Source organism: Chlamydotis macqueenii, chromosome 3 (assembly GCF_036417535.1).
Source record: "Chlamydotis macqueenii isolate bChlMac1 chromosome 3, bChlMac1.mat, whole genome shotgun sequence".
Taxonomy (NCBI): Eukaryota; Metazoa; Chordata; class Aves; order Otidiformes; family Otididae; genus Chlamydotis; species Chlamydotis macqueenii.
The window spans coordinates 82731095-82745784 of NC_141558.1; the positions used below are offsets into that span (position 1 = coordinate 82731095).

Genomic DNA, 14690 nt, shown 5'->3' on the forward strand with positions numbered 1-14690 from the left:
AAGTGTATTCACACAAAGAGCTTTAGGGAACTAATGAGAATCAGAAAGAATTTATTCTCAACCAGTTGTATGAAAACATAAATGAAGGAAAATAATGGTAGTTGGAGAAGATTGGTAAGTTTTATCAATTAGTAATTTTACTTGAGGTGTCCATGTTTGGTGCCTTTCTTGAATTGTCTCATTTTAAGTGTTGTAAGGTTGAACTGGGAGACAAAAAACAGTAGGGAAAGATTTGTTCTCAGACTTGTAGCATGGATGCACACCTCATATTTGCAATGGAGACACAGATTGCATTATTTATTTTTGTTTTATGATATTTCAGTAATGAGGCTGTGCTGAACTGCATATTGGGTCCCCCAGCTGGCAGGACTCATTTGAAATAGAAAAAAAACTTTGTGCTCTTCAGATTGCAGTGATAATTGTACTTGGCCTTATGTCTATCGATGGATTGTTTTTAAGCTGCAGTCTAATGTTAATGAGATTTTAATTGCAAAACAAACAAAGGACAGGCAGGTTAATGACTGATAACAATTTTAAAACAAAATCTTTTAAGGGCTACACAATAATTAATGTAAACAATACATCAAAGTCTTTCCATGTCTAAGCTTTCATCCAGGGTTTACGTAGAAGCTTGTTCCTCAACAATGGTGTTATTCCACATTTAAACAACTAATAGACTGTATAGTGTCATATGTTAGATCAAAACTGATAGGCAAGCTGGTCTGGTCTTACTAGTAGGAAGGTCTTGGTCATTAAGCACATCTCCACAAAAAGGAGCTGGATTGAATCTGTTATGTCCTGAGAGTTTATTACTACTGGTGTTTCTGGAAATCACCCCCCATTTTCCCAATTAAAAACTTATACATTACTAAACCACAATACCAATGGAACTCATAACATCTAAAAACAAGCTAATGTAAACTGGTGGGGAGTGTACTTCATATATAGGCTGATATTAACAAAACATATAAATAAAACTAAAAATCAGAGAATGGTTTTGAAGAGGGAAGGTTATGGTAATAATCAGAATAAAGAGTAGATGATTAGTTAGAAGGATTTGCTGTAGAGCTAAAAGATGTCTCTTTTGTATGTCAAGGAGGATGAAAAATGAAATTAGGGCACAATTAAAGGAGTGGAATGAGAAAGAAGATGAAATAAGATTTCTAGTTTAAGTGGCAAGTGTCGGTTTCCAGATAGTGATAGGGACAGAGACTAGAAGAGAAGTTGTTTTTAGAGTCTGGTTTTGAAAATGTAAAGCTTGCAAGAGAGTATCCCAATTAAGAAAATCAAGAGGTTAGATTGAAATAATTGAGATGTTAATCATAGAATAGTTTGGGTTAGAAGGGGTCTTTAAAGGTCATCTAGTCCAACCCCCTGTTAAGACAGGCAATTGTGCATTCCAGTGTAGTAGCTAAAGCCACAGTCAGAAAATACTATGGAAGTCCTGAGTGAAGTTGACCTTTTTTGTCTTGACTTCTAGACTTTTTACTCCATATCTACTTCGCTTTTAAAATTTCTTACCCGTGCTCTGTGCCTACCAGGGGTGGTGCCCTGATTGACCTACTCTTTACTAACAGAGAAGGTCTGGTGGGAGACGTGAAGGTTGGGCACTGTCTTGGGCAGAGCGACCATGAAATTGTAGAATTCTCTATTCTTGGAGATGTCAGAAGGATCACTAGCAGAACGGCTATCCTGAACTTCAAGAGGGCGGACTTTGACTTGTTCAGGACGCTTGTTGCGAGGGTCCCTTGGGAGTCGCTCCTTAAGGGTAAAGGGGTCCAGGAAACCTGGACGCTCCTCAAGATGGAGATCTTAAAGGCACAAGAACAGGCTGTTCCTGAATGCTGTAAGGCGAGCCGTAGGGGAAGAAGACCGGTGTGGATGTACCGGGAACTATTGTTGAGGCTCCGGAAGAAAAAGAGAGTCTATGTCCTCTGGAAGAAGGGACAGGCTACTTGGGGAGATTACAAAGAAGTTTCTAAGGTATGCAGGGAGGAAGTTAGGAAGGCAAAAGCTCAGCATGAACTCAGATTGGCCACTGCAGTAAAAGAGAACAAGAAATCCTTTTACAAATATATCAGTGGTAAGAGAAGAAATAAGGAGCATTTACACCCTTTACTTGATGCAGTGGGGAATGTGATCACTGAGGATAAGGAGAAGGCTGAGGTCCTCAACGCCTTCTTTACTTCTGCCTTTAATAGGCAGATCAGTTATCCTCAGGGCACTTTATGCCCTAATCTGGAAGTCTGGGATGCCAGGCCGAGTACACCCCCTGTGGTACAGGTGGAGACAGTTAGAGAGCTCCTTCTCCATCTGGACTGCCACAAGTCCATGGGACCGGACGGGCTCCATCCTAGGGTGCTAAGGGAGTTGGTGGGGGTGATTGCCGAGCCGCTCTCGGCCATCTACCAGCGGTCCTGGTTATCTGGGGAGGTCCCGGAGGACTGGAGGCTTGCCGATGTGACTCCCATCTACAAGAAGGGCCGTAAGGAGGATCCGGGGAACTACAGGCCTGTCAGCCTGACCTCAGTACCTGGGAAAGTTATGGAGCAAATCATCTTGGGTGAGATCACTCGGCATATGAGTGGCATCCAGGGGATCAGGCCCAGCCAGCACGGGTTCACGAAAGGCAGGTCGTGCTTGACCAACCTCATTTCCTTTTACGACTGGGTGACCAGACTGGTGGATGAAGGAAAGGCTGTTGATGTGGTCTACCTGGACTTCAGCAAGGCCTTTGACACGGTCTCTCACAGTATTCTCCTAGGGAAACTGGCTGCCTGTGGACTGGGTAGGTATACCCTTCTTTGGATAAAGAATTGGCTAGGGGGCCGTGCCCAACGGGTGGTGGTTAATGGAGTCAAGTCCAGCTGGCAGCCTGTTACAAGTGGTGTCCCCCAGGGGTCAGTACTTGGGCCCATCTTGTTCAATATCTTTATTGATGACCTAGACGAGGGGATTGAGTGTACCCTCAGTAAGTTTGCAGATGACACCAAGTTAGGTGGCGGTGTTGATCTGCCTGAGGGTAGGGAGGCCCTTCAGAGGGATCTGGATAGGCTGGATCACTGGGCTGAGCTGAATGGCATGAGGTTCAACAAGGCCAAGTGTCGGGTCCTGCACTTTGGCCACAATAACCCCATGCAGCGCTATAGGCTCGGAGCTGAGTGGCTGGAGGACTGTGAAGAGGAAAGGGACCTGGGGGTGTTGGTTGATGCTCAGCTGAACATGAGCCGACAGTGTGCCCAGGTGGCCAAGAGGGCCAACGGCATCCTGGCCTGCATTAGAAATAGTGTGGCCAGCAGGAGCAGGGAGGTAATCATCCCCCTGTATTCGGCACTGGTGAGGCTGCACCTTGAGTATTGTGTTCAGTTTTGGGCCCCTCACTACAAGAAAGACATTGAAGCCCTGGAACGTGTCCAGAGAAGGGCAACAAAGCTGGTGAGGGGTCTGGAGCACAAGTCTTATGAGGAGCGGCTGAGAGAGTTGGGATTGTTTAGTCTGAAGAAGAGGAGGCTCAGGGGAGACCTCATTGCACTCTATAGCTTCCTGAAGGCAGGTTGTGATGAACAGGGGTTTGGCCTCTTCTTCCAGGCAACAAGCAGGACCCGAGGAAATGGCCACAAGTTGTACCAGAGGAGGTTTAGATTGGACTTGAGGAAAAACTTTTTCTCTCAAAGAGTGGTAAGGCACTGGAACGGCCTGCCCAGGGAGGTGGTGGAGTCGCCGTCCCTGGCAGTGTTCAAGAGGCGGCTTGATGAGAAGCTACAGGATATGGTTTAGTAGCTGTGGCAGCAATGGTAGTGGGAAGACGGTTGGACTAGATGATCTTATAGGTCCCATCCAACCATGTGATTCTATGATTCTATGCTCTGGTTTCCTTTCCATTTATTATTGTAAGTATTCTCATTCAACCATACCTTTGGAGAAATTCAAAGAAAAGCAGGTATGATTAAGGGCTAAAATAAACATTGTAAAAGAATCTAATTACCTCAGAAAACATATTGGCCTAGTTTGCAGTACTTTTTTTTCTTTATAGATGCCAAGAAAGGATTAATCTATCATGTCTTTGTTTGTGATTTTGCCTTTTATTTCAGTTTATATAATTAAAGAGTTCCCAGGACTGCTTTACATTTATTTTGTTCATCAAAACATACTTCTCAAACGTTATGAAAAAGTAGTCCAAAAATAATGCAGTCCAAACCTATTCAATTTTCTCTTGGAACACAATCAATGATAAAGTCATACCTTGTATCACATTTCTAACTGAGTAAACACTGTGTTGTCCCTTAATAATGCATAATTCTTTAGGGCGTTCACTTTCTATTCTTCCACTTCAATATTTGAATATATCCTGATGATACATGCAGCAAGATGCCTATCATCGGGCATGATACAATTGTTTTACAATTACTGTTTGAGGATTAAATCGTCTCTGCCTTGAAGTCACAGAGGTCTCATTGGGTCACTCTGTGCATGTGCATACATCATGACAGAAAGGAAATATCCAGAGTGTTAAGAATCTGTATTTTGATCATTAACTTTTGATGAAAGTTTGGGAAAAAAATTTAAGTATCAGAATCAAGGTAGTGTCTCTGTTGTTGCTGAAGTTATGGAAATCAGGAGAAAAATGGACTTACCCATCTCAGCTCATTATTCATAAAATATTCTTTCTTCTCTCGCATCCTCTTTTCATGTAAATCTGAGTCCCAGCTGATCATGCCACTGTCCTGAGGAAAAAAAAGCACCAGAGACAGGTTCTAAGAAAGCAGTTGTCAAAGGGACTGAGTAAATTTCATTAAAAAAAGATGGTAGCTTCTAATGTTGAAACTCTGACCTTCTGTGCCTGTGGTGCATCTTACTGTTTACCTCGTGTTCATGGGTGAGAATTAGTATTTTTCTTCTCTCAAAATCAAACCTTTTCCTAGTTTCACTGTAAACAGAGAACAGAACTTTCAAACTACTTTTTTTTTTTTATGTGAATTCTCATTAGGAGGCTGAAACATGCACCCAGGACAACTGGAAAAGTAACTCAAAATATCAGGGCATAGCAGAAAAATGCAACAGCAGAGCAATTTCAATGACAGAACTGTTGATTCTGGTTTTAGTAGGTATACTTTTGAAGAGGTGGTCAACTAAGCTGCAGAATCTTCCCAGAAATATCCCTTCACATTGAGAATGGGATGTGCAAAATAAGGAAGATGTGAAAGACAATAGGAGAGTTAGCACTCTCCAGCTCTGGAGTCCTACAAAGGAGCGAACCAAAATAAAAGAACTTGAAGTTTTTGCTGAACACAATTTCTGATATTTAGAATCAGCAATTAGGCATTTGGTGAATGTCACAAAAAAAAAATATGGATTCTGTTTGGATCAAACATAGAATATTTAATATAAAAATGGTACAATGTGTATCCTGACGTATTAGAAAGTTGCTCTGATCTATATAATTGTGTAAACCAGCCTTTTTTTTGTATTTTTTTATGCACCATCCCCAGCAGTTGGAAGAGTAGTGGCATCACCGTTGAGAGCAGCAGCTCCCAGCTCAGTGGCAAGTTAAGGATGACCGTTTGGGAGTCACAGCTGTAAGACACAGCACAATCACTTTGCATCAGCGTCACTTGTTTTAGACCTGTGATACAGGTCTAGCAAAAAGGCAGCAATGTTGAGAATGAGCATAGTTGCTCGGAGGAATGTGAATTGTACCTTCCTTTTCCTGGTTGTGCCCACTCAGGTCCAGACTGTTGACTTTGGAAAGGTTAAAATAGCAATGTAAGAAGGTTCAATTTCAGCAAGTGTTAGAAGAAGTTACTTTAGCCAAATGTTAGTCAGACGCTCCCCAGCGTTTTGTCCAAATGGGTTTTGTACTTGAAACACTGAACTGTGTCTATGTGAGATAAACTAAAGCAGCGTGTTACAAAGGTACACTCGTACTGAAACTGCTCCTCAGAGATACTGGCAGTGATGGGGAGCCTAATGAAGGACAATGCCTACATCTTCTTCTTAGGGATGTTGTATCCTCTTACGCTACATCACAGTACCAATATAGCTGTGCTTTTTATTGACTTTGTCACAAAACTGACTGCATTTGGTGTCATCCTTAAGCTCTAGCTTCTGAAATCATAAGACCGTCTGAGAGCTATCAGATTTTCTTTTAAAAGCAAGGCTGTAATTCTCATCGATTCCAGAGAGAAATCAGAGAGACAACACAAGGACTCATATTTTTGCTTAAAACAAGCAAAAGTGATATTTAAAGCCTACAATAATGTTGAGAGATCTGATGTTTCTTATCAGCAGTATTGGGCATTACAAAAAGAACAAACGCGTGACCTAAAGCCATGCTCTTTTGGGTGTATGATACAGCTGGAAACTTTGATGCTGTTCTTTAGTAGGTTTTCCTTACTAGGGAATGGTAAGAAAAATGTTGGAAAATGTACTGAAGTGGTTAGCAGTGTTTTACCAAGAATGCCAGTCCACTTGGGTCCTGTATTTGATCCAGTCTGGCAGTTTCTGTGTTCCCAAAATACTGGGGCAAAGGCACAAGTTTTTTTTTTTCTACATCCTCTTTCTGTAATCAGCAAAAAGCCAGCCAAACATTTCTAGCCTCCTCCAGGAAACATCCCTGATAAGTATAACATTTAGGCAATTAATGAGCAGGATTAATGCACACGCTTAAGTTTAAGGATATTTTTAAGTGCTTTGCTTTGAATCTGAGCCGTAGAGTAGATGATTAAAGGCAAACAGCAAACATTTTTGAATTTCTGGAGTCATATATATATAAACTATGTAATCTGCAGGCTTGGATTCACTTGTGGGAGGTTAATTAACTTCCATCTTCTGGGGTTTTTTTGCTCATCCAAAGCAATACTGCATCTTGTCTCCCTCTCTTCAACCCAGCACACTAGACACCATGAGCTGAAGCCAAACTGCAGCGTGACATGAAAGTTGGAGAGGGGCTCCCTTTGGTGAAGTCCCATGCTCACACGCGTGTATCACGTGACCAGAGAACCAACTGTTTATGTCCCATGCACTAACGCAGAGTGAGGAGTATATGTTCAGATCTGTTCTCCACATCAGGGGAGGATTACCTCCACCTCTGTCTAAACTCTTATGTATATAGATGTAGGTAGTTTACAGTAAGAAAACAAAAAATGTGGAAGTAGGCTTACTAACCAACTGTGTATGGGCAAAGAATTGATGATTTGAGGCTGTTAGTGCAGATTAGGGAAAACTATGAAAATTTTTATAAGAAAAATTTAGAAAAAATATAATCTGAGTTGTATCAACTGAATGTGTGTCATTTCTTTGCTTACGCCTTCATCTGCATTGTCAGTTTAGATCATAAATGTTTTAAGATGCCAAGAACACATTTAGTTTACTAGTGTTCTCAGTTCTGACTTTTTCACTGAGTGCTTAAGTTCTGAATGTTTTTTTCTGAAACACACCAAAATGGGGTGATTGCCTGAGAATCTCAGCTGCTATTCTCAAGTGAAGTTCATTTCTAGTTCTCCATCATGGAATTAGGCTTGAAGACTTGAACTTTGACATCATAAGCATCAGAAGAAAATAAAAATAACTTGATATGTATTTTAATAATGTGAGTTTGAGGCAATTAAAAAAGTCATATGTAAGTGTTTGAGATTGTCATCACTGGTTTTCATAGCTTAACAATTCTAATTCATTTTTACATAATTTGGGAAAGATACTTTGCAGATAAAGTAGCTGGTAGCTGGTAAAAGATAAGAGAATAAATAAGGACCCTGAAATTTGCCCAGCAGCCCTTCAGCAGTTGACAGAATTGACTTTCTCTCTTCATTCTTATGGCTAAATTTTAAAAGAAACTGCATCATTTAAGTATCTCCATTATTCTATAAAATTGACTATGATTTCATATGTAATTGTGTGGAGGTTTGTGTGTGTTGATCATTACTACATTTTTATTTTCTTCCCTTTTTCTCATGTCTTGCTTTGGGACTCTTGTCTCATTTCCTTTAGGTTTGGGAGATTTTGGTTGTTAACTTTTCCTTTTTCAGAATTGTAGCATTTGTTTCTTTCCTTTCTTGACGCAAATGCTGCAGTCACCTAAAGTGTAACTTCAAGCAGTCCTTTGTGTAACTAAAAGAAATTCGCTAAATAGCACTGTTTAATTAATTTCAGGACCGCCTCTTTTTCGTCATGGAATATGTAAATGGAGGAGACCTAATGTTTCAAATCCAGCGCTCACGCAAATTTGACGAACCTCGATCCCGCTTTTATGCAGCAGAGGTCACATCAGCACTCATGTTTCTTCACCAACATGGCGTCATCTACAGGTACTTTTTTTGATCAAAAATAAAGTATTCTTGAGGCTTGGGGCTGGTTTTGGCTGAAATCCTCTGTCTCGTAGCAACCAGATTTAGATTAGTTGTTTGTTCCAATTTGCTTACATAGAACTTTTTTTGGCTGTTTATCATGGAGAATGTTAACATTTGAATAGCCTCTGCAGCAGTCGCCAGCTGTGTGTGCCAGTTTTGTATTATAGTCCAAATAAAGCGGTTTTGAAAAAGCTTGGCACAGTGAGACCCAGAGGTGACCTTTCTGCAGATCAACGCAATCTCTTCACTGTCCTCTCTGTGCCATAGATTTCCTCTTGGTTTCTAACTCCCTGCCACTTCCTGAGTTTGTTTGTCCTAGTTGTCTCCACTCTGATACAATCGGGATGGTCGTTTGCAATGCTTTACTTATGCCCCTTCCTCTTGACTGTTTGGGTGAAGGCTTAGTCACCAGCAGGAAGTGGCTCTTTGCAGACAAGTTTGATTTACTTGCAAATGCCTTGCATCTGTTTGAACCTCCCGCCCCCCCTCCAATCTCTAATCCTCAACACCCATGCACACACCCAAAAGAAGTGTGTATTGTTGCACTGTGGTGAAGAACGCTTTTAGGGGTAGGCTTTCATTATTAAAAGTAAGGAATCACTTTGAAAATTTTCACCCTGATGTCAATGTGTTTATTAAGTCCTTTATCTTGTCATTTCACCCTTCTTCTCTTTTTATTTGTTTTTAACAGCCTGTCATTGCTTGCGATAAATTCAAGCTTTCACAAGCAGAATACTTTACAGGTTTTGTGATACAGGTCTGTCCTGTCTGCTAAAAATTCTGAGTTCTGTAGATCTACATGCATTTTGATATTCTCTTGATATTCTCACTCTTTTTCAGGTTATCAGTTTTGATTTGGGGTAGTCATCTCAGGGACAGGCAGTCTCAGATTTCTTGAGCAGAAACTTCAAGATGAGTAGGTGGAATTTGTCATATCCCTGGATTCATATTAAGGTTCCTTTCAAGAACACTAGAAATTGAAATAAATGAATTTTAAATGTTTAGTAACCAGGACTGAGTGGTAACTTCCATGAGAGGCCGTTGCCTTTCCCACAAATTCAGATTCAAAGGGAAACTTCTCAGAGGAGTCTCCTTTCCAGAGACATCACAAACAGCAGGACATTGCGTCTTCTGAGGAAAATAAATCTCTGTGAAAGTAGTCTTTCAGTGAAAACCCCAGTTTTCTTTAGAAAATTTTTTTGCTAGCTGCAGCTCTTAATCGCCATCTTCTATTAACATTGGTATGATGTTTGCATACTGGGTTGGACTTCCAGCCCTACCACTTTGCATAGCTTTGTTTTCAAGTGCTGAAGATCCAACACATTTCTTACCTTTGCTGCCCATATCACATTTCCATTCATTGTCTGCATTTATTTCCAAAGCTATGTGTTTCTGCATTTAGATAGTAGAACGTGGCAACTTCAGAATTTATAAGTATGCATCTTAAGGGAAACAGATAAGGTTGGTGTTTTAAAAAGTGAAGGATTTTGAGGATTTGTTTCCATAAAAAGACTTGAGCTGATTTCCTCTTCATGAAAAAAAGAAACATCTCTGGAAATATTCCAGGCCAGGTTGGATGGGGCTCTGAGCAACCTGATCTGGTTGGAGATGTCCCTGCTTCTTGCAAGTGGGTTGGACTAGATGACCTTTAAAGGTCCATGCAAACCCAAACTGTTCTATGATTCAAAAACTGGGGTTTAGATACTTTGTAATTAGCAGACAGCTCAGTGGTTTCTGTGAACCAGCAAGAAAGAACTGGTAAAATTATCTTCCCCCTTCTTTATGTGAGTGTGCATTCATTCTCCTTCTTCCCCGCCCCCCCCCCACCCAACCGCCTACTCCTGTTCTTTGACACGCATCCTCTTCTCTCTCCTCTCTATTTTCTCACTCTTTTCCCTTGTCTTATACGTAGCTTCTGCTGTGCGTTGGCTCCTAACTGCTTTGAATTGCTTTGTGTGCCTGCGTTCTGTGACTTTTTGTCGTCAAAATGCTTCAATCCCAATAGAAATGTCATTCTGATGAGGCAATGCTTTGTAATTTAAACTTTGCAAGATACTCTACACTTCTGATTAGAGACTATGTTGACATATCTTTGGCATGCTACAGTAAAACACTAAAATTTTAAATGGTGTGTTATATTGGGTCTATTATCAGAAGAGGCAAAAGAAGAGAAATAACATGAGTTGTAGGATGAAGCAGAAACTAAAAAAAGTCAACAGGAAGAACATTAGCAACAGATTTAGTTGTATTCTGCTTTGACACAGACTTTTGGGTCTGGACATAGTTATGTCCATAAGAATAACTCATTTTCCCAAACAAGAGATACTAGGAGCTTCAGCAATTCATAAGACGTATATGCCAGTTACTCTGTAAAGTACAAGTAGAAGGAAGAAGTTAGAGATTATCTTAAACAAATTGATTATAAGAAAATGTCACAATTCGTTCGTAGTGTGGCAGTCTTTGGGAGAATGCATTTGTTGATGTGGATGTTAGAATAGTTGTCTTGCACAAAACAGTTTCAGCCTGATGATTCTGTACCTCACTTGCATCATTTATTACAATGTTAAAAATGCATTGAGATCAAGTCACTCCTTTACATCTCCAAAGCTCTTATTAGCTGGCAAACAAGGAAAGGAAAGGGGAGGTTAAAAAAAAAGAAAAGAAAAAAAAGAAAAGAAAAGAAAACCTATGCTTCTGAATAACTACCAGTCATAACTCCCTAACATGCCTTCAGATATTTTAATAAAGAGTACTTGTCTTCTGTGTAATTATAGCTCTAGAAAAAACATTGCGGTGTGAAATTAATGGTTATTCTCCAAAGTGGGAAATGCTGCTTGTGTGGGCAATACTTCAAGGAAAGTGGGGAATATATAAATAAACTAAGATGTTTGATGGAAATGCAGGTTTCAAAATAACTGCTATACCTTCTGATCTTTTTTCAGCCATGTATGTGGAAGTATTTGTTTGGAGCTAAACATAGTTATATTTTTGGAAGTAAATAACTAGCTTTAGCTCATGCTTTGGCTTGTTGGTTAGATTTTTAGAAAGTGCTATGATGATACTAAATGATCATCTTTTAGAATAACTAGTTTATCCTCATTTCCCCTGAGGTTCAAAGAGAAAGCTAGCTCCCTGTTTGGCAACAGAAATTATTCTGTAGGTTCACATCTTTGCAACTGGCCCAACAGTTGTTCCCAGACTTGTGCAATTATCTGTGTGCTCACTGGAATTACGAACCTTCCTTTTGTTTTTTGAGTTTATGCTGGAAATACAGATGAACCTCACAGTTTTTATATATAAAGATGCTGCTATTACTAAATGCATCTTATAGGATAGATAAACTTTAGGATAATTTTCAGTGTGGCATTTTTAAGGGCTTAATGTTACTATTGTTGTGTCAAAAACATTTCAGCAACTTAATGAAAATATTTACATTATGCTTGCCACCTTCCCTGTCATCTGGCCTTCAGCTATTCAGACACATGTCAAGCTGGGGCCTGATAATACAAGTAGAGTCAGTCAGACACTAGGGAAGTTTCAATCGCAGTTTCTGGCAGTCGGTATTGTTTGTGTTATGCAATTGCACCGCTTTGAAAAAAATGTACCCAAGCTTCAGGAATTAAGGGCTAGACTATGAATCTCATTTTGCCTGTGAGCTGAACTAGACTTTGAACTTGGTGATGAAAGGTTGTGGGCTATGTTCACTGTCATCTGTCCCTGGAGTCTGATATATTTAAAGTCAGTCATTGTCAGCTTAATATATATTCTCATATAGGGAAGATGCAACAAACTGGATGTTAAGAAACTGCCAGTTCTGTACTCCTCTCTTGTACTGACTTTCAACATTCCTGTGAATTTGCCACAGATGTATGTAAATGTTACACATTCTTGTTTCACCTACAGTTGTTGGGCTGAGGACAGGGCTTACCTGAGTGAGTGTCGCTGGCTTTCTTTGTAGGAGCCCAAGTGAGGTGACACAAGTGGCCCACTGTGGCCTGAAATACATACAAAGAACTGTTGTCTCCCCAGGTAGGGACATCAGCACTACAGTGGGGTACCACTTCATTAATGTAAGTGTTTGTGTCCCCAGTTCATATCTGATTTAGGGAGTAACTGTGTGAGCTACAAACCTTGTTTCAGTGAAGACCTGAAGGGCCAGTAGTTGCATGTTGTGTGATCTCTGGCATGCTCCAAGACCATTCAAGTAATTAAACAAGGTGCTGTCTCTGAAATACAAAAGAAGGAAACCGAGTGTACACAATTTCAGTTCACCTGAGAGGATGAAAACTATCTTTACTGGGACATTAGTGCCACCTGCTTTGGGTTAACTCATTCTTTTGGTTTCGAATGTAAGGTCTGTGAGACGTTGCCTTCAAATCATACAGCACCTGGTCATAGAGGAGTCCAAATTTATAACTATGGGTTATCAAGTTCCTCAGCAATATGAAGTAATAATCCAGCCTGTAACTTGCTGCAGCTTTCTGAGGCTCTGTGTACTCTGTAATTAGTATGTTGGTCATGATGAAGGATATATTAACACTGAATTGAGGAGAATGCAAATATAAATATGCTGATGACAATCCTTGAATACCTCTGGACTTTTTCCGTACACAAATACCCTAAGAACTTGTTTGAACACTAACTGAATTTTTCCTTGGATGATCAGTTTTCCCAGCATTCCCGTTTATCAGGGTAACACACACCAGGTTCAGAAACAAAAACTATCTAAAATTAAAAGCACTTTCATTAGTGTGTTTTTATGTGAAATAAGACTATTTAGAAAGTCTGACTTCACTGGCGGTTGTATGATTCAGTGCAACCTTGGCAGAGTAACGAGAAGTTATATTTACACTGATGAAAATGTTGCATGGTCAGTGGTTAACATGTTAAAAGTCATCATTCTCCCAAGTTACCTTTCTGTGTTATTTCTGAGTGGCAGCAGCCAAATAAAATTCTCCTCCTCCTCCTCCTTTTTTTTTTTGGCTTTTTAAAATACAAAACTAGGCATGGAGCATTTTGATTTAAATTTGTTTTCAAGTATGTGATCATCTTATTGCAACTCTAAACAGTTAAAGGTTAAATTGCTGCCTGAGCTATGGTCCATGAAGGAGGGCAAGACAGAACTTTTACCTTCAGATAGCATATTCAGACCTAAGCACAGGAATATCCTGAATTCAAGCCCTTCCCCACATAAACTGCCTGTTCCAGGAGTTTACTACAGAGAAGTTAGTTTGCTTGTGATGCAAGTGAGCAACAAGCTATTTCCATCACCTTCAGTGAAAGCAGGAAGCAAGGAGTGAGCTGTGCTGCTGCGTGTGTCTGAGTCCAGGTGTCTCCAGAGCCTGCTGCCTAAGCCATGCCATCTGACCAGTGCTTCTGGCTGGGTTTGCGTTCTGGGCTACATCCATCCTCTGCTCTGCTTGGTCTAGTTTCCGAAACTGAGTGTGAGCTCCGATGGGATTTTAATCAGTGGCCTCCTGCCCTCTTTGCACTTTTTCTTGCTGGATCTAGGCAGGCCAGCAGTCGTGAAATGCATAAATAAGCAGGATATCTTCCCCGCAGGAAAAGGCAGTGGGCTGGGGTGGAGAGGAGCAGGGCTGAGGGAGATGAGAAGCAGGAAGAAGGGTTGGTTCCCAGGCTTCTGGCATTCGGACTGAGGGAGTCCACCCTGCCATCTGCCCAGCTTATGTATTGTGCTGAAGGCTGCTGTCGTATAGGAGAGCCTTTGACAAGGTTTCCAGCTGTGGAAGGATGAGTAAAGGCTGTGGGAATAGGATATGAACCACACGGTCTTGCCAACAGTAGAATGCTTTCTAAATTTCTCCTGGGTTTGGAACGTAGGAAAGTCCTCAGTTGGCTCTTGCGTGGGAGTTGGGTATGCGGAGGAGCAGTGCCAAGCAGTTAATATTTAGAGGGACAGAGCAGCACCATTGACCTCATTTGGGGAATGACAAGGTACTTCCAGGGGGAGTTCCCGGTAGCGAGGTCAGCATTGTTTTTTTGCTTTATGTTTGTTTGGTGCAACATTTTCTTGTTTAATGACCGTTTGTATAGTGCTGTATTGTGTAAATAAAGCTATGACCTTTACCTTCTGATAACAGTATAGGAGTGAGTTAATGTTAAATGAGAGAGGGCAGGGAGTGGGAATCTGCCCGGGTTAATGCCAAGTTTACATTCCTGTGAGGGCAGCCGTGTTCCGGTACGCTCGACAGAAAGGACGACAGCGCTTCTCAACAGATAATAGCAGCAACATGTTACAGAGCTTATTTGTATTTATTTCTAGGTGAATGTCAGTGATTTTAGATGATTGATGTCTGTACTTTTATTTTATAACAGGAAAAAATG

General features: G+C 40.7%; 1 protein-coding gene across 1 annotated transcript in view; it reads left to right on the plus strand.

The window, feature by feature from the left end:
* The window catches only part of PRKCE (protein kinase C epsilon), a 302674-nt gene that overhangs the window by 243577 nt on the left and 44407 nt on the right, over positions 1 to 14690 (plus strand). Inside the window, exon 11 of the mRNA XM_086743822.1 lies at positions 8149 to 8303. Coding sequence (XP_086599948.1) covers positions 8149 to 8303 — 155 coding nt within the window. The remainder of the gene's footprint in view (positions 1 to 8148; positions 8304 to 14690) is intronic.